This window comes from Siphateles boraxobius, unplaced genomic scaffold (assembly GCF_051911475.1).
Source record: "Siphateles boraxobius isolate OS27281-9 unplaced genomic scaffold, OSU_SipBor_1 105, whole genome shotgun sequence".
NCBI classification, from domain to species: domain Eukaryota; kingdom Metazoa; phylum Chordata; class Actinopteri; order Cypriniformes; family Leuciscidae; genus Siphateles; species Siphateles boraxobius.
In genome coordinates, this window is record NW_027508706.1 from 808786 (window position 1) to 828690 (window position 19905).

General features: G+C 36.9%; 1 protein-coding gene across 4 annotated transcripts in view; it reads left to right on the forward strand.

The window, feature by feature from the left end:
- fam184ab (family with sequence similarity 184 member Ab) overlaps positions 1-19905 on the forward strand; it is a 158768-nt gene that overhangs the window by 105299 nt on the left and 33564 nt on the right. For all 4 annotated transcript variants that reach the window (XM_077247089.1, XM_077247091.1, XM_077247088.1 and 1 more), the window contains exons 12-13: positions 5362-5515; positions 6824-6951. In XM_077247089.1, coding sequence (XP_077103204.1) covers positions 5362-5515; positions 6824-6951 — 282 coding nt within the window. The remainder of the gene's footprint in view (positions 1-5361; positions 5516-6823; positions 6952-19905) is intronic.

Genomic DNA, 19905 nt, shown 5'->3' on the forward strand with positions numbered 1-19905 from the left:
GGGAGAGAAATTTGTATCTACCGCACCGTCGGGTTTTTTCTTTCTTATCATAGCCTACAAATGTCTTCGTTCATAGTCTGTCTGACATATATTAGAAGCTATGTGTCTGTCATGGATTTGCACTGAATTGATTCTCAAAAATACGCAACAAAGTGCGTTCCATATCAGTTCAATACGGAACAAGACTTTTATGTGTCAAATACGGGACGATTCCGTATTATACGGAACGGTTGGCAACCCTACTCTGCATGTTTATGTGTGACTGCCGTAGTCATTCAGATGAAAATCATCCTTCTGTAGAGGTTTTTCCTCATAAGTGTGTTGTTCTGCTCAGACTGCCGTGTCCATGACAATTGTCTGAATGACGGAAATGACCTGACCTTTTCAGATTTACAGAGCCATCGGGATGCATCGAGTCGGGTTACACTAGAGAAAACTGACACTAGCAGTTTGATGCATGATGTTTTTTTCGCTAGCAAAAAGTGTGTCAGTGACACACTTGACACAATAAGACGCTTGACAGATTCATTAGTTAATGAGAATAAGCAAATTTGTTTCTAAATATTTTTGGGTAATATTAGCTGAAACTACCTTTCTGACAGCTGCCTAGCATGAAGTTAGAAGCTAAGCTAACGGTGAGATACTAGCATACACAGATATTTGGGTCAAATCAATGCCTTAAATTACTGCCGAAGTAAGCAGCTCACTTTGTTTATCGGAACAGAGCTTGGAGAAAATACCTTGAACCTTTAGTGCACATGCTTTGGAAAATCCCACCTTATTGTATTCCTCCTCCTTCATGACCATACTTTCTTGTCATCTCTCGTCTCCTTTATATGAACTTGTGAAAATGCCACAAAGATAAGCATTAAATAATGCTTTTCACTTCACCTTTTGGCAGTATGACGTCTCAAAGTTTCAGAAATGCCTTTTTTTGTTTATTAACTTGTTTAGGCAATTTTCTTTGTCATTAATTTAAAAAATGAGGGTAGAAATAAATTACATATATATATATTGAATGAGTATAGTAAATATATATTGTTTTATGGATGACACAAATGGAAACCAAACAAAATATTGATTAATTTTTTTTTTTTTTTAAGTGTACCATTATTTGTTTGCAATCCTCTTAAGGCTGTATTGATTTTAAAAAAGCCATCTTTGACAAAGCTGCTAAAGACCATGTGGTATGTTTTTACCATAGACTGTAAAAAATATGTTCAAAGCATCTGTGACGTCACCCATAGACTTTCTGAAGAACGGTTTTGAGGCCGTTTATGGGGGAATGGGCGGCGCCATCTCGGAAAATCTTTTCAGAAAGGATACAGCGGTGGTATGATGTGTTGTGTCAGATCATGGCCGAGACGTCAAATTTCAGGAATTCCACTCGGCGCAGCCCGTTATCAGCTGTCAATCACGCTGTCAATCAAAGTTAACCACGCCCTTATTTGTCATACATTTTATATCTAAATACGATCTAAACTAACGAGTTAGAAAAAAATTCACCCCCCTCACAGTTGCCAGGCACTCGGAACCTATCGAAAAATACAATAAAAGTCCATGGGACTGACCTGTAAAAACTTGAATTTATGCTGTGAAAACGGACATTTTAACATGGGGGTCTATGGACATTTGCTCCCTTTTGGGACCTGCCCCTAGCGGATTTTCGGTGTATTGCAGTTTTTCGCACTTCTGGGTAGGCTTCAATTTTCAGATTATAATGTTGCCGCTTGGTTTTTACACTTCTCTTTTCAGCTCCATTAATCTTTCCCATCAGTTGTTTTATTGTGATCTCAGCATTACAGCAACACCAAGTAAGATTTTTTACCTTAAAATAATATTTCCAAAATTGTTTCAGTGGTTCATCAAAATGTGACATGGTGAAATGCACTTATGCCACAGCTTTGCGGTCCTTTATCTGATATATCCACGCTATGTAAGATTGCCAGATCGGGTCGCGTTTCTGTAGTTCTAATGAGACATAAGAAAAATACTAATTTGACTTGCTTTACGGCAAGCGTTACAATTGACCGTTCGCAAAGACCCGCCCCCCTTAGTTACTGTCGCTATGTCCGACAAGCTACGCCGCCCTCACGCACACACCATGTTCTCACGCAGTGAAAAATACATCGCGGATCAGAGAGGAGACTGACAATACGCTAACAGACAGGACAGACCAGGTTACTTTTCGGTTACTTTTGATATTAAACATATTAAACAAAGTCTCACCTTTCAAATTTGGTCATTTTTAAAAAGATATTTAAACAATAAATACCATTTTGTGGCTCTTTAATGTGTCGTGGCAGATCGCTGTAGAGCCTCAGTTAAAGCTGCTCGTGAACCGATCATCTCTTCCTTCTAGTTCATTTATAGCATCGAATAAACATGAATGAACATAAGAAGGAATGTTGTTTTAACCGCGGAAAGGCGTCAGTATATTCAGTTTTTCAAGTTCAAATCCTCCCATGTTAATCTACTAACTCTCCTGACTGCTTTGTCGGACAAAATGGCGGATGGCGAAGTATGATTGGTCAATTAAGCTCCCTGCGAAGGGTCAATTGCTACAATTGCTCGTTTGTGATGTCACAATACATCATACTTTGATAAAATCATGCATCATACTCTTCCTTGTCTGTGGCCATTGTTGATTCCAAAGCCGGTGCTGGATAAACAGAGAGCGTGTGCGTGCGCGTGCGCCAGTCGGCTGCGGTAGGCTAAATTATTTACGACAGCGGTAATGGACAATTCCGCTTCCAACCTGTAGGGCGACTGCAGAGGAAAAGTTACTTGGTGTTGCTTTAAAACTGCTCAGTTTCCAGAACAGTCCTGCCAACTGGTTTGGTGCAGTCAGTGTTTACTGAAGCTGATGGTCTAATTTACGTCCCCTGTCATTCCCTAACCCACTTCCTCTCCCATCCGAACACACTCTGCTGGAAATCACTGTCTCCATAGTGTGTTTCAGTGGAGGCAGGTGTCCTGCATTACCCTTCATTATACCAGTGCATCTCCAGCACTCAAACAGCATCATCCTCTTAATCTAATTCAGGGTGCTTTAATTTGCATTGCTCTGGCTAGACACGAGACGGCAGACATCCAAGATCCTTAAAAAGTTTGCAGAGATGCATAAGTGCCTTCTGATAGAGTAATAATTCCAGTGATTCGCAGTTGTTTGAAAAATACGTTAGATTTATGCTCATGTTTCTGGCTGAGTGCTGCTTTTCTTGTGATGCATATTTTTGCAGGTGCACCTGTTGCAATTCTTCATTCACCTTGTTAAAAAAGACCATCTCAAGCCCTATTCGGATGGTAATTGTTTCTCATGGGGACATAAGGTATTTTCAACATTTACAGGGGCTAGTCGGTGATTTTATTGCCATGAATGTCATGTTTTTCTCCCACCACCCACTTAAAAACCCCTTGATCAATTACCTACGTTTTTTTTTTGACTAACACCAAGGTCGTGTAGTAAAGTCTGAATACGCATCTCTGAGTTTACAAGAAAAGATCAATTCAAAATCCACTGTTTAAATCCTTTTTGGACTCTGCGGAGCACCGTACGATAACTGTTTCGCTTTGCTGTGATTTGCATGCATTTTAAAAATACTCTTTTATTATTGAAATTCTGGAAAGTATTAACAAGAACAATATTTCATCATGCATCATTTGGAAATGGGCCGTTATTGTGAAAGCAACATGCAATACAATTCTAAAATATGTTTTATATACACTACAATTATAAATGAGTTTACCTCTTGTAAATAAGAAGCTTATTTCTTTTTATTTCGGCAAATTTCTTCATTTTTAAAATGACATGCATCATTTTGAGATAAAATGCAAGACCAACAACCATTTCAACTATAGCGTGTCTATCATCCTATTCTTAAACAGAAGATTTAAATAATAAAATAATAAATAGGATATTATTTTCCAAATGAATTCATATGAATTATTCTAAGCATATGACATTTTATTCACAGCAGACAATCATGCGACTGACGACGTGAGTAGCGCGTCCTCGGGTTCTTAAAATCCCAAAACTCACTTCTACATCGTGAATAAATCACCCTGAATGAGTTTTATCACTTACTTGCCATGCAAGTTTACAGACCTCCACATGTGAAACGGTTACCATCCGAATAGGGCTTCAGATTAGTATGAATTTCTTGCTGGTTTATACTGGTTAGTTCTGGCCTAGCCATCCATTTCACCAGTAAAACCTGGATGAATCTGATAAATCAATATTGCGTATGTTCTTTCTCATGATGTTTGTTGAGTAAGTTTGTCTTACTGTTTAATATTAATGGGTCAAAAGTTCTTGTTGGTTAAACCAGTTTCAGTTTGAGCAAATATTCAACCAGATTGAGATAGATTAGTATTTAGTGGAGTATTTTTTTTTATTGTAACATTAGTATTATAAGTATAGTTAGCTAACATTTAACATGCTTTTAAATTGTAACATCTAACAGCTTACTGGTTTGTTGTTTATCCAAGTGATGTTTTTTGTTGTTGTTGTTTTCTTGCTTTAACTGGAACTTCTGAGCATCTAGTCCTCTAGCCAAAGGTTTATGCTTACCAAAATATATTCAAATTATTTTTATGCCAATTTTACTGAAGGCAGAAGTTTAGCCATGAAGGACAAGGTAAAAATGTATTTTTGAAGTGTCTCCTTGTATCTAGTTCCTACATTTTTCTTTCTTTCTTTTGTGTGTACCAGCAAAAAATGACAACAAAAAAAAATCTAAACGATTTCTCATTTTCTTTGTAAATTTTTCCCTGCATACTCAAGTTCTCCTGGAAGGGCAACAGATGAAAACAACATGTATTATTTTTTTTAGTGCTGTCAAATCAATTAATTGCATCTAACATAAAGGTTTGTAAATATTTAATATATTTGTTTGTATGTGTGTGTATATATATATATATATATATATATATATATATATATGTATATATATGTATATATACACATCTTGTACATACAAGTGTGTGTGTGTGTGTGTGTGTGTGTGTGTGTGTGTGTGTGTGTGTGTGTGTGTGTGTGTGTGTGTTTAAAAACTTTTATGTTAGCTGCAATTAATCAAGATTAATCGATTTCACAGCACTACTTTTTTTCCTATTGTAACGTGTTGATATGGACAAAATGGTGCATGGAGTGATTAACTGAAGTGTGTGTGTGTGTGCACGCGTGCGTGCGTGCGTGCGTGCGTGTGTGTGTGTGTTTAAAAACTTTTATGTTAGATGCGATTAATCGATTTCACAGCACTACTTTTTTTCCTATTGTAACTTGTGTTGATATGAACAAAATGGTGCATGGAGTGATACACTGATCTGATGAACTGGTGTGTGTGTGTGTGTGTGTAGGAGCTGGAGGAGCGTCTCCGGCAGCAGCATCACATGGAGCTTCAGACTCTGCGGGAGGCGCACAGGCAGAACATCGAGACTCTGAAACAGCAGTCAGAGCAAGAGCTGCAGACGCTTCGCTTCGAGCTGGAGGACGAGGGCAAGGCCATGCTGGGTACAACAGACACTGATTCACACACACTCTTTTACACTCTACAGAACCTGTTTATTATTTACTCCAGTTCAAATGCAGTCTTTAGCAATGAATGTCTTTCATTTTGCAAGTGATAAAATCAGGTCCATTTGCAGAGACAGTGGAGTCAATATCTGTAATATCTATATACAGGTTACCATAGTAATGACTTGAAATGAGTAGCTCGCACGATAAAAAAAAGGGCAAAAAGCTGAATATTTTCCTACTGCTTATAGAAATTCAAACTGAAATGGATGTTTAGACTTTTCTAAGCTGACATCAATATGTGATCAGGTTGAATCAATATGTCTACGTATTCTTTTTTCATTATACATCTCTTTCTCACAAAGCATGTAAATTGTTCACTTTATTTTCACAAGAGAAGTATCATTTTAAAAACCTGTTTATAAAGAACAGCAACTTTGGATGGTTTAAGGTGATTTTTCTCACTTTATTCATTTATTAAATTTTTTCGCTGTTCAAGCCACAAATAACTAAACTGATTTGAGTCAGATAGACCAAAAGAAAATGCATTTTGGGAGACTTGGTTTGTCTAAAATTTTAGGAAATTAAAAATATGACCAACTCAAATGGCAAATCTAGAAATATGATGAGGCCCAACATTTCATGATTTCCAAAGTTCAAATTAAAATTTTATTTATTAAATTAAACCGTATTAAAGTTGGTTCAATTTATGCTCATCTTGCAATCATCTCAAAATATATCTATGCCATCTATCTGCCATGATTGAGTTTCTGGAAGCTGGGAAAACTAAAACTAAAATAAGAAATAATTTAGTAAATATTTTAATTTTGTCAGAAGACTTTTTGGCTGCAGAATCAAGAGACAATTAGAAATCAAAATGGTTTCCTTATTCACCCTGTGCCACGTATGTTCATAATTTAGCATTGTTGGTAATGTTAATAATTGTTGGTAATGTTAATAATTGTTTGATTTAAAGTACATTTGTATTTACTTTGTACACTAAGCAGTGTTGGAACTATAAATGTCCAATATAAAATCTGAGTCCTGAAGAGATCTACAGCTCTAATTATAGCTCAATCTCATTCAAATACGATATAATTGGAAGAAACTGGAAAGCAGCGTAATGAGACCGTGCAGAAAGGAAATTGCAGGTTGGGGAATGAGTGTCACTTCCATTTCCACCTGTGCTTTAGGGAAAGTTGGAGATGAATGATGTTTAGTTCAGCTCCAGACAGCAGTTCATCTCCCTGGAATAGTCTAGTTTTCATTCCCTGTCTCTCTCTCTTTCTCTTGTTCTCCTCTCAGCATCACTGCGTTCAGAGCTGAACCATCTCCACGCATCAGCCATTGAACACATGCGTCAGACCCATCAACAGGAAACAGCGGTTGCCAAACAGGAACTGGAGAAAGCGTTGGAGCAGAGCAGAGTACAGGTAAACCTCCACCACAGCAGGGTTATTATATTTCATATACGTTTACGTTGATATTTTTTTGCACACGGTTTATTATTGCAGTGTCATCAATTTTAGATTTACATGCCCATAAGTGTCACATACTAATAGGGCTAGGTAAAAAATATCGATTTCTCAATATTAATCGATTCTCATTTTTACGAACCAATATCGATTCTTAAATCTCAAGATTCGATTAGTCATCCTGTTTTTATTTGATGAATGAATGGAAAATTGTAGCGTGCATCCCATCCAATAAATCGCAATAATCTTTGTGTTTTGTTACTATTGCTATGAATTAAAGTCTCAAATTTCATCTTGCGTTCATTTTGCTACGAAGTTCAAAAACATAAATAGCGTTTTGGCACTGTGGCGTGAGATCGCTCTGGCGCAGCTCAAGAAAAGCACATGATCTTCTCTTCCGCCTTAATAATACCAGTTACAGCGCGAAGTAAACATGAATGAGCATCTAAAAGTGAGCTAAAAGATAGAGAACAACTTATCCAAATCCGTATCATGTCACATGAAATCGCTCAATCAGTGTTTCAACCGTGGAAAGACGTCAGTTAAACAACTTGTAAACAATGTCATGTGACGTCACATTTACCTCAGAAAAAACATATGTGACCATAAACTCGTTAGTCACCTAGAAAAATTAACTCTAGAGAGGATAATTTTGCTAAATATATGCACCATATTATATATTCATTATATTTTTTGTAATGTTCTTCAATATTTAATGCATGTTTGAATAAATAATGCCACCATTAAAATGTTTATAATTCATATTACAGTACTTTCTTACTATAAAAATAAAATAAAAGTGTAATTTAAGTGTTTGTATAGCTACAAATCAGTTAATTTTTACCTTCAATATTATAGTAGGCTAATGAACTGACTCCAGTTTACAGCATTAGTTAAGAGATCTGTTTTCCTTGAGAAATGTTGCCATGTATTGTACCTGATGTCCAAAACAATCAATACTGAATCGAATCGAAATCGAATCAAATTGCAAGCCTGTGAATCAAAATCGAATCAAATTGCAAGCCTGTGAATCAAAATCGAATCAAGTTGTGAAATTTGTGTCAATACCCAGCCCTACATACTAAAAGCTTTATTGGGTTGTTTTACACGTCAGTCAAATGCCCCCATCCTCTCTACTTCTTTTAAACTAAAAATAAGTATACTTACTGTACTTCTCAGAAATATACTTAAAATTGCACTTGTGGTATACTTGACTTAGACTGACAGCAAAGTATATTTGGCCTATACTTGTACTCAATCTTTTGATCGAGATAAGCTTAAATATATAATTGAGTATTGTAAGTATACTTGGCTTGTAGTTGTATTTAATGCCTGTTAAAAAGTTTTTTCACGTAGTTTTACATGCTGTCTTATAAACTTACATTGTTTGGAAATAGTGATTTATAAAGAAAACCGATATTTCCCTTATTCTGAGTATCTGAGTATTCTGTGTAGGCTAGTCCACTGGTCATGTAATTTGCTTGAAATCTACTTTACTCATTGACAGAATTTCTGGCAATCCATGATTTCTCTGTTATACGGTGAGGGGTCGCTATTACGCATCTTCTGAAATAGTACAAAAGCTCTGGATCAAAACACAGGTGAAGAAGAAGCAGAAAAAGAAGCATTACTTACGGAAATGTAAAATAATGTGATCAATCAAACATGAAACGGCAAATAAATCAAAACTGCATAACGTTACTGAATGACCCAGGAAGGGTTAACGACTGTGAAGCTTATGAACTCCATCTACTCCATCTATGTGTTGATCACCGTTCTGAACCCGATCCACAAGTAGTCTTTGACAAAAAATGTGATTTTCTCAGCTTTTTGTTTAAAATGTTGCTTTTTTTAATTAAACTCACCACCTTCAAGCTTTCAAAAAAAAGGATGCAGGAAGCTAAAATAATTGTTTTTAAAATGGAAAGAATTACAGTACAGTTAAAGGAATATTTCAAGTAAAAACAAATAATACCCAAAGGAACATAATAGTATACTTATAGTTAACTATTTATATATTATTATTGCACTTGTTATGTAAACTTAATGAAAACTTACAAGTATACTTGCTGTATAAAACTACTAATAGTTTACTGAGAGTACACTTCAAAGTTTCATAAACAAAAAAATGTGCTAAAAGTATTTGACTAGGGAACTCTCAGTATATGTACAGTTCACTTGTAGTATAGTTGAAGTACAAATGAAAAACTTATTTGTATACTATTATTTATATCCCAAGTAGTATTGAAACATTACACTTACAAGTATACTTCTTGTACATTGGTATTTGTATACTTACTACATAAAGTATTCTTAAAAATATACTTGAACTTTACTAAAGTATACTCTCCTGTTAAAAAAATGGGGGCATATATGATTAAATATTAATTTATTTGTAAAAATGAATGATTCGTTTCTTTTTTTTTAAATCGTACTTTTGAACGGTAGTAAGTCTTTTTTATAATCGTATTTAGTTTTTTTGCATTATAGTACACATTATTATTTTCTGCTTTTTTAAAGTAAGTATTATTATTATTATTATTTTTAAGTATTGCTAGTTTTCAGTCATTTCGCTGTAGACTGTGTCCTAGCTTCTCTGTCAGGGTATTCCCATCATTCTCCTACTGTGTCCTACAGTCCTATTGTTTCCTAATGGAGACAGTGACTAACAGTAAGTTCAGCAAGTGAATGCCTTTCCAAGAAAGGACAAATCAATAGCGTTCTGCAAACAGTTGGCTGCTATGAAAGGAAAATCCTCTTGTCATCTGACCTCATGTATAAGAGGACAGTTAAACAAAAGAAACGCTGACAGAATTGTTGGTCAAGCAACTGAAAGGTTGTGCAGCTTGAGTTTTAAATTCAGGCCTCATGGGAAAACGTGTCCATGAAACGCACATACACGCAGAATCAAACTGCAATGTGCTTTTGCATCTCTGTGATGGCAAAATAAATGACGAAGACAACAAAAAATAGTTTTACCAAAAAAAAAAATACTATTTCATTCTTTCTACATGATAATTTCACGTTTAATTCAATGTGCCCCCAGACAGTTGCTATGTTTCCATCCACTTGTTTTTATGCACATTTTGGGATATTGCATAAAAAATAAACGCTTGATGGAAACGCCAAGATGCGCAAGTTCTAAAAAACGTGCAACAAATAACTCTTGACTTTGCCTCAACCGAGGATTTGATTGGATAACTGGACTAACCGGCGGACCAATCACATCGCACAGCATCTCAGATGTTGGTTTGGTCGTTCCGAAATGCCTAGACCAAAGTCTGTCATCAAAATGATTTAGTATAATGATCTCCCATAAGCATCTCATATGATTGCATTCCCAAACACCAGGGGGCTCATGTACAAAGACTTGCGTTGAATTCATACTAAAACATTGCGTACGGACAAAGCTGTAAATGTGCGTACGCACAAAAAAAAACAGATGTATGAATCTCTGCGTACGAAGGATCCCACGCTTATTCTCTTTGTACATCCCAATTAACGTAAAATTGAGCGCACATGCACGAGCACAACGCCCCACCCAGTCTCCTCCCTCAATTAAATCATTTAAATATGGTAATTAGTCCAATGTGGCGAAATAAACCTGCAAGAACATGGCTAAAGCAAGCAAGAAACGAAATTTCACTGAAAATGTCTTCTATGTGAATATATAGTAAAGTGTAATTTATTCCTGTGATCAAAGCTGAATTTTCAGCATCATTACTCCAGTCTTCAGTGTCACATGATCCTTCAGAAATCATTGTAATATAATGATTTGATGATCAAGAAACATTTATGATTATTATCAGTGTTGAAAACAGCTGTGCTTCTGCTTCATATTTTCGTGGAAACCATGATATAGGCTAGTATTTTCAGGATTCTTTAATTAATAGAAACTTAAATCAAACAGATGTCGAAATCTTATAATCTTTTGTAACATTATAAATGCATTTACTGTCACTTTTACTTGTCACTTCAATGTGTCCTTGCTGAATAAAAATATTACTTTCTTTTTTATCTTTACTGGCCGAATTAATGAAGTTTATTTTTTTTAGTTAAGCCAACGCTGCCATTGCTAGACGGGTTGTATCAATTTGGACATGCTTTATATAGCCTATGTTCTTACTTAATTGCATAATATAATATTTTAATAAAACTCGTGTGACAATAATATGTCAAATAATTTATCAATTACAAATTATAAGCAATATCTGACAGCTGGTGGTGCGATAGAACAATTCGTAGTGTAATGATTGCCACTGCACTTTATTGCCTCTATGAGTCGCCAACGGACAAAAATCACGACAAATATACGTACGCCAGACATGAAGTTTACTTGGAGGAACGCACATTCTTACGTTAATTTCACTGTTAGTACATCTGGCCGTGAACGTGAAAGCTGACGTACGCCGTGTTTTTGTGCGTACGCAGTGTTGATACATGAGGCCCCAGGCATCCGAACGTAAGATATATAACAGCGTTTATTACGTTTCATCTGCTTTATGATGGAAGAAAAAATATCCTCAGTGGCAGCCCCGATTGCACCAACTTCCATTCTTATATTTTGTGGCAATTTCCAAGGAAGTGACGATTTTTTTGGAACACATTGGATGGATATAATATTTTCGAATATAACACTGAAATTGTAGCTGAGGCCTGGAAGAGTTTGGTTTGTGTTGTCGACATGAACCATTTCTGCGCTGCGAAAACAAGTCCACTTTGCACGCACTTCCAAAGGATGATGTTGCTGTTCGTATCACTGTGCATCAAGCGCTGAGAAAGCCTTCAGAGCTGAAATTCAGATATGGTTATGGCCGTTTCGTTTCAGGCACGCGCTGTAAGCGGTTGACCAATCACAACAGACTGGGCCATCTGACCAATCAGAGCAGAGTAGGCTCACAGAGAGGGGTTTAGAGAGACTGAGACCCCATCCACACTTCTGCGTTTTAGTATAGAAACGGAGAATTAAAACGAATACGATCTCCGTCCACACCAGCGTTTTTGCTGTGAATTAGAATTGATCTTTTCTTTAAGATAAGATACTGAAGTTTTACGGAAATGGGTCATACCCGTCCTGAGCAGCTGAAGTAAAACCCACTTATTCAAGGTGCGCATTTATTACATGGAAAGAGCAGACACAAATAGACCTAAAATACACACGCTTCCTATGAATCATGAATGAAATTTAACTTTGTCATTAAACTGAATGTACGAAGGAAACTGCTGAAATAACTACAATATTAATTACACTGAAATAAGAGCGCGTGGTTTATCCATCAATCAGATGCGCATTAAAGTTGCATTCGTAATCGTTACTAACCTATAGCAAAAGTAGACACCCGGCGCGTTTTCTCTCAGAATCATAGGAAAATGTTCAGTAGCCTATAAAGAGAACAGAGAGCATTCCATGAGGAAAGTTAGTTAAGGTTTAGTGGGAAAGTTCATGGTATTTTTAGTCTCACAATGGAAGGATGTACCAGGAACATTTTAAGGTTGTGTATCCATTAACATATCCTACAAAATAGTTAGGCTTTAAAAGTATTGTTAGTTCATCATGCTTTTTAAATCTTGGCTTACATTTCTACAAATGCTAATTTATAGGCTTTGGAAATATTTTTTTATAATAATAAATTAATTAAAAACTAGCATGAACTAACATTAACAATAAACAAAATGTCGTTGTTGTTTTTTTTGTCCCCAGTCTCTGACCCCCGAAGACCACTGTATAATTCACACCCTGACTAAGACCCATTGGGGGAAGCATTTAAATAATCCTATAAATGCATAGAAAAAATGAAGAATCGAATCGAATTAATCGAATCGCATCGAACCTTAATGTGAATCGCATCGAATCGAATCTTTCTGAATTTGCAAAATCGTTCTTGAATCGAATTGAAAACCTATGAATCGTGAATCGAATCGATTCGCTGCCTACCCAAAGATTCACAGCCCTAATGTAAACCTTCTGTAGTAGACCTCCAAAACAAAACTAGGAACCTTTAAAATCTCTTAGTACCACTATTAAGCGATTTTAAAGGTTGCTAGTTTTGTTTTGGCGGTCTACTACAACAGGTTTAATTCTCCTGCTCCTGGGGCTCAAATCTGTATCGTGAGAACTTGCCTAATGTCCCTCAGACAATAACAGAGGTCAAATGGGCTAATTCAGTGTGATCTTTGCTAAAGAGAGGCTGCAAACTCAGAGAAAACGGCATCGGTGCTGTTGAGCTCTCTCAGAACTTGAACAAACTCTGCACTGCTGCCGTCAGGAAGGAATCTATTTTTGCTAAGCATTCACTAAGCGTTTCTAGCCGCGGTGCTTAATACATCATCCAGGAATAACAAATGAGCGTCCATGGAAAACACAGATGCACGTTTCTTTGGGTCAAACAGTTAATATTTGTGTCTTGTGAGATTAAAATTGTTTCATGTGCATCTACAATCAAACTGTGCATCTGTCTCAGGGACACGGTTGACTTTGTTGTGTTCATGTTTCTGTAATGCCCTCACATACACTCAGTAACATCCATGACATCATAAGACAAGACTCCTGCCGATCCCACGAGTTACGACAGCAGAGGCAGATGTGTCATGAAAGAGCCGTGAGAAACATGGGTTTATGTTTTCTAGGTGAAATCATTCACTATAACATAAGGTGTAAACATTGCTTTGTCAGTTCTTTTAAAATATGTACTGGATGTGATAGCATCTAAATAAACTGGTTAAACTATTTATTTTATTTTTTTGAATTTCACTCACACAAAGGTATTTTATTTTATTTATTTTATTTTTTACATTTTTAATGTTTATTTTTTATTTTGATGCACCAGTGGATGGATAGATAGATAGATAGATAGATAGATAGATAGATAGATAGATAGATAGATGGATGGATGGATGGATGGATGGATGGATGGATGGATGGATGGATGGATGGATGGATGGATGGATGGATGGATGGATGGATAGATAGATAGATAGATAGATGATAGATAGATAGATAGATAGATAGATAGATAGATAGATAGATAGATAGATAGATAGATAGATAGATAGATAGATAGATAGATTGATAGATAGATAGATAGAGAGATATATAGATGGATGGATGGATGGATTGATGGATGGATAGATGGATGGATGGATAGATAGATAGATAGATAGATAGATAGATAGATAGATAGATAGATAGATAGATAGATAGATAGATAGATTTACTGCCGTCAGACAATCTGAGATGTCGTTGCCGTATTGCATTGCTATGCTTCATTTCTAATTTCCATTTTTTTTCATCTAATATTTTTTTATTTTTTTTATTTCAGCTTTATTTCAATTACCGACTGAAACACATTCAGCATATTGACAGGTGTTAAAAGTTTGAAGTTGGTTACAGAGACTCGGCGTGGGCGTTTTCAAGAATCACTTTGCTCAAACTGCATAACAGAGATGCTCTTCTCCCAAACACTCTCTCCAGTTTTGTCTTATCGTTAATTGTTTCCCAGTGAGAGTCCAGTTTCCACTCCTGGTTTAATGAGCTGTGTAAGATTAGCTGGCCAAAGCCACAATACAAACACTTGAGTTTTAGCACGATAGCGATCGGCACGGCTGCTTCACACCTCATTGTCTCCGGCAGACTCTTGTGTTTTCGGCTACTGGCTTGAGATCAGTTTTAACATTCGAGTTTCATAACTCGATTCTGAATCTTACAGTGAGCACCAAGGTCATATATACCTAGTGCATGGTGTGGGAGCTCTCATGCTCTATGACAGCATTATTATTAATAGTTTTGTTCATATGCATTGAAGGTGAATAGTACATACCTAATCATTTCATCCGCATGGTCGTTTGGCCCGACGGCTCCCAGGGGCCTTCTTCCTCTGAACGAGTACCTGCGTTCACAAGACACAGTATTTATTAAAGCCTGTGCTGCTCTGCTTCTACAGCGGGAATCTCTCGGCCGATGGATAACCATTAACGCTCTCTTACACGGGTCGCCACTTTTTTGACAGCGCTGATTTGCTCTCAGTAATAAACATTTGTGTATGAGGAATGAGAGAAAGAGGAATGAAACGCTCCCCGGCACGGCAACTAGACATCTCTGACTTCATTGCTTTTGCCTGGCACAATGATGAGATGTATTTGAATCATCTTTTTTTTTTTGCAATTTATTTAATTAATCAAATTCCATGTAATTCATTTGATCACAACTTTTAATCAATTCATACTTTGCAGTCACGTGACTGCCATGGATACCTGGCGGGCAACAAACCGTGAGCTTAGAATTATATGGTTCTATCTCCACTATTGGTCGAAATTTAGTTTTTGACATAATGTTAAAACAGCAGGGATTTAAAAACTTTGATGCTCAATATCTCAGAACTAAACGGAGATAGAACTGTATAATTCTAAGCTCACGAAACGCTGACAAAATGGCCAATACAATCATTCACAATCAATTATATAGTGAGGCTATTTTGTTTCCATAGCACATTAACAAAACGTTTAATGACACTAATAACACTAAAAACAATACAATTACTAAATATGAATAATATCACTAAAATGATATAGGCCCAAAAACATTCTTTAGTTCACGAAAAGCACAACTCTTCCATCTGTGAAAATCAAAAGCAGCTTCAAAAACTTGTTTAAAACGAATATTCTTCAAATTTTTTACTGTCATTAATGTAGGTCCACAAGAGAAATATTAAACCAGTAAATTAAGATAGCCGTTATATCCATCGTCGTCTCTGAGAGAACGCGGCGTTAAAGCAGCGACAGATGCTGAAAGCTCAGTCAGTTTCTACTTTCACTTTTAGGGAATGAGCGCGTTTATATGCACGTTCTTAACGCGATTACGCTGAATAATAGTGCATCCAATCGCACAACAACTATCTGGCATGTCGTTAAACCTCAAAACACCAACTTTTGTATATTAAAAACTGGCGACGTCCTGGCAAGATCCTTGATTAGTTTACTGGGTTTCGTTGCTAGAGAACGACGTTCTTGCCCGCCAGCCAGCACTTGTGACGTCACCAGCAAAGTATGAATTGACAGTCCTAGTAATAAAAAAATAGTTTTATGATTACAAGGCACTTAACAGCATTTGCTCTATTGACTTTTTTAGTCATTGACAAAAAATGTCCTAGAAGTCATTTTGAATAGAAGTATAACCATACCTTTTTATTTTTTTTATTACTATGCATAATTGTCTCACAATTGCAACTCAATTCAAATTTATATGGCATGAATTGATTTAATATCTCACAGTATGACTTGATATCTTCCACTGTGACTTAATATTAAACAATTATGATATTATTTCTCATGATTAAGACTTTTTTTTTTACCTAGAGTGACTTAATATCTCACTGTTTTGTGTCTTATTCTCATAATAGTTTTTAATCTCATGAAGTGATAATAATGTTTTACAATAATATGATATTTTTTCTCTCACAATTTAAATTAATATTTCTCATAATTGAAATGTTATCTCCAAAAGTGACCTATTATCTAATTATGATATTATGTCTCATACTTGTGACTTTTTATGTTCCAGGGTGATTTTAATATCTCACTGTTTTGTCTTACAATAGTGACATTTTATCTCATGTAGTGATTTAATATTTCACAATATGACTTAAAGGAATAGTTCACCCAAAAATGTAAATTCTGTCAGTAATTACTCTCCCTCATGTTGTTCTAGCCCGTAAGACCTTCGTTCATCTTCCGAACACAAATTAAGATATTTGTGATTAAATCTGAGAGCTGGATCACTCCTCCATAGGCTTCTAAGGGATTGACACTTGTTCCCCGAAAAGTTATTAAAGACATCGTTAAAATAGTCCAAGTGACTACAGTGGCTCAATCTTAAGTTTATCAAGCGACGAGAATACTTTTTGTGCAAAAAAATAACGACTTTGACATTTGTGTATTTCGAAATAACAAAATATCTATTGATTTCCTTCTCTGTGAGCCTCGAGTGAGTTCACTAGTGTAACAGCGCAGCGCTTCTGTGTTGTACGTCACACGCATCACACACATGACCAGCGTCGGCCAATAGTGAGCCTGCGTGTGACGTAGCACTACGCCATCACACTACGCTATCACACTACGCTATCACACTACGCTATCACACTACGCTATCACACTACGCTATCACACACTACGCTATCACACTACGCTATCACACTACGCTATCACACTACGCTATCACACTAAGCTATCACACTACGCTATCACACTACGCTATCACACTACGCTATCACACTACGCTATCACACACTACGCTATCACACTACGCTATCACACTACGCTATCACACTACGCTATCACACTACGCTATCACACTACGCTATCACACACTACGCTATCACACTACGCTATCACACTACGCTATCACACACTACGCTATCACACTACGCTATCACACACTACGCTATCACACACTACGCTATCACACTACGCTATCACACTACGCTATCACACTACGCTATCACACTACGCTATCACACTATGTTATCACACTATGTTAACTGACTAGATTCAATCATGTGAGTGGTTGAATAACTCTACTACCTTGTACCCATCCACACACACGTCTCTCTAATATGACCTGTGCTGTTCCCCCTCGGTCGAGAATCTTTTGATCAGCATAACACTCAAATCCAGCCTCTCTCAGGGCTTTTTGTGAGTGCTATGCCCAGGAGAGCACAACTCCACGCATCATCCCAGACACCTGCTAATCAGCCTCCTCTCCACTGTCTGCATGGCCCAACATTAATGATGCTTATATATTATCCTACGCGTTGAAGTACACCTCCAGGGAGACATTTAAAGGTGCCTCTGTCTTTGATGGAAAAGGTTATAGATGTTAACTTTGACCCTCGCAAATTATAACCGCTTAACTTCAGGGATAAGAGCTGAAAGAGCTCTTTCTGTACGGTAGATTGAGCACTGGACTTTTAAAGCCACGTCTCTTTAGGAACGGGGACACCTGCTGATGTCAGATGACGGTTCGTCCAGGTTTAGCTCTGTCATGACAGGTGTGATATTTTCTGAGGGTCTTTCCGGAGCTTCGAGGTAAATTTTGACCTGATGCTTGGGCTGCTGTTGAACACGGTGTTGTTCAAACACTGTGCGAGTATGTGCGTTCAAAATCTACAATCAATTATTCAGCTGAAGCTCGTTTCATATGCAGTCAGATTATGTAACAATACCCTTTATTCATGTGTTTCGACCTCAGTCCAGGCAAATTTGCCATTTAAGAATAAAATGCAAAATCTAAATTTTAGTATTTTAAAAACAGGTTGTTACCATAATGACAAAGCATATATGTAATTTGCATTTTGATTTTGTTGCTTATATTAAAGCAGAATAGACAACAGAGAAACAATATCATTGGAATCACTTTCAAAATGATTTTTTCCAGCTGATGAACGATAAAAATATTGACAGCCAATCAGAATCCATTCTGCTCTAAGAGCTCCAGCATTCAAAGGTGCAGTGTGTAATATTTCTGAGGATCTATTGACAGAAATGCAATATATGATCCATAACTATGTTTTCAGTGGTGTATAAAGCATAATGAACCGTTATGTATTTATTAGCTTAGAATGAGGCATTTATATCTCCATAACCGCGGGCGCCCCCTTCTATGGAGGTGGACATATTGTGTGGTCATGTTTCTAGCGTAGCCGACAGCGAACACACAGCGCTACAGAGCGCGTTTCCTCACTACCTTGAAAAAGAAGTTTTCAGTGGTGTATAAAGACCTTACTTAATGAACCGCAATAACATATAGTTTTACTGAATAATCAAGATGACATCACTTCCTGTCGGCCACTGTAACTTCATTTGGTTGCAATTCGCAACCTCACCATTAGATGTAGGGGTGTAAATCGGAGCCTACATGACGATTCGATACGATACCGATTTCTTAAACAAACAATTCGATTATTTTCGATACTTCAGATTTCCCCGCGATTCAATTCGATACGATTCAGTAATCGATATTTTTACATGATATCTATTAAGTTTCAAATAAATCAACAAAATTTTTTATAATTTGCCTTTTATTGAGAATACAGGAACAGTATTCTATTCACATAATGTTTATGTTGTGCTCAATGCACTGCAAATAGAACAGCAAATATAACAGTTACTGCATACAGTTCAAAACTTGATTCTATCGAATCCTGGTGCGTTTCCGTGCATCTTACGTCATCGCAAACGTGCACGACGCATGATAGAAAACAGACCGCGGGTCAATATATTGTGTTTTTTTATTTTATTTGGTGCTATTATGCACAGCTGAGTGAACAACACCGGTTTACTGTGTGTCGCATTTGGCTTTTTGCTGATTGCAAACGCAGGAGACAGTGGATTTCCGTTAATGTGTTGCCCTGAGTCCACGCGCTATGTGTGTGCGAATACACTGCAGACTCTCTCTCGCTCTTATCCAAGGTAAATTATCAACACTATCATCCCTTACATGTGTTTTATTTAACTAAATACATCATAACCAGCTAAAATGCATGCACAGGTCACTTACGTCCTGAACAAATGCGCACCCGAGTCCGTGATGCTTTCACATTCACGCAACCGAACTCGCACCTCCTCCAGGCAGTCTCGGGTTTGGTACCCAGTGCGCACCCGGGTCCGCATGACAGACAGCGTTTACATAATTAGCGATTTTTCATGCCAACAGTGCCCGTTCCGTTCCGGTGTGAAAGCACCCTAGACTTTTCAAGTAAGCTGTTGAAGTAGCCTTTTGTACACGTTAGCGCCTGTTTGTTCACCTTAGTAACTGCTAGCTTGGAAGTCGCCGACTAAGTGACTGAGGGTGCTTTCACACTGGCAGTTTAGTTCGGTGACTAACTAACGTTAGCCCAGTGCATAACAACAATCGTTTGT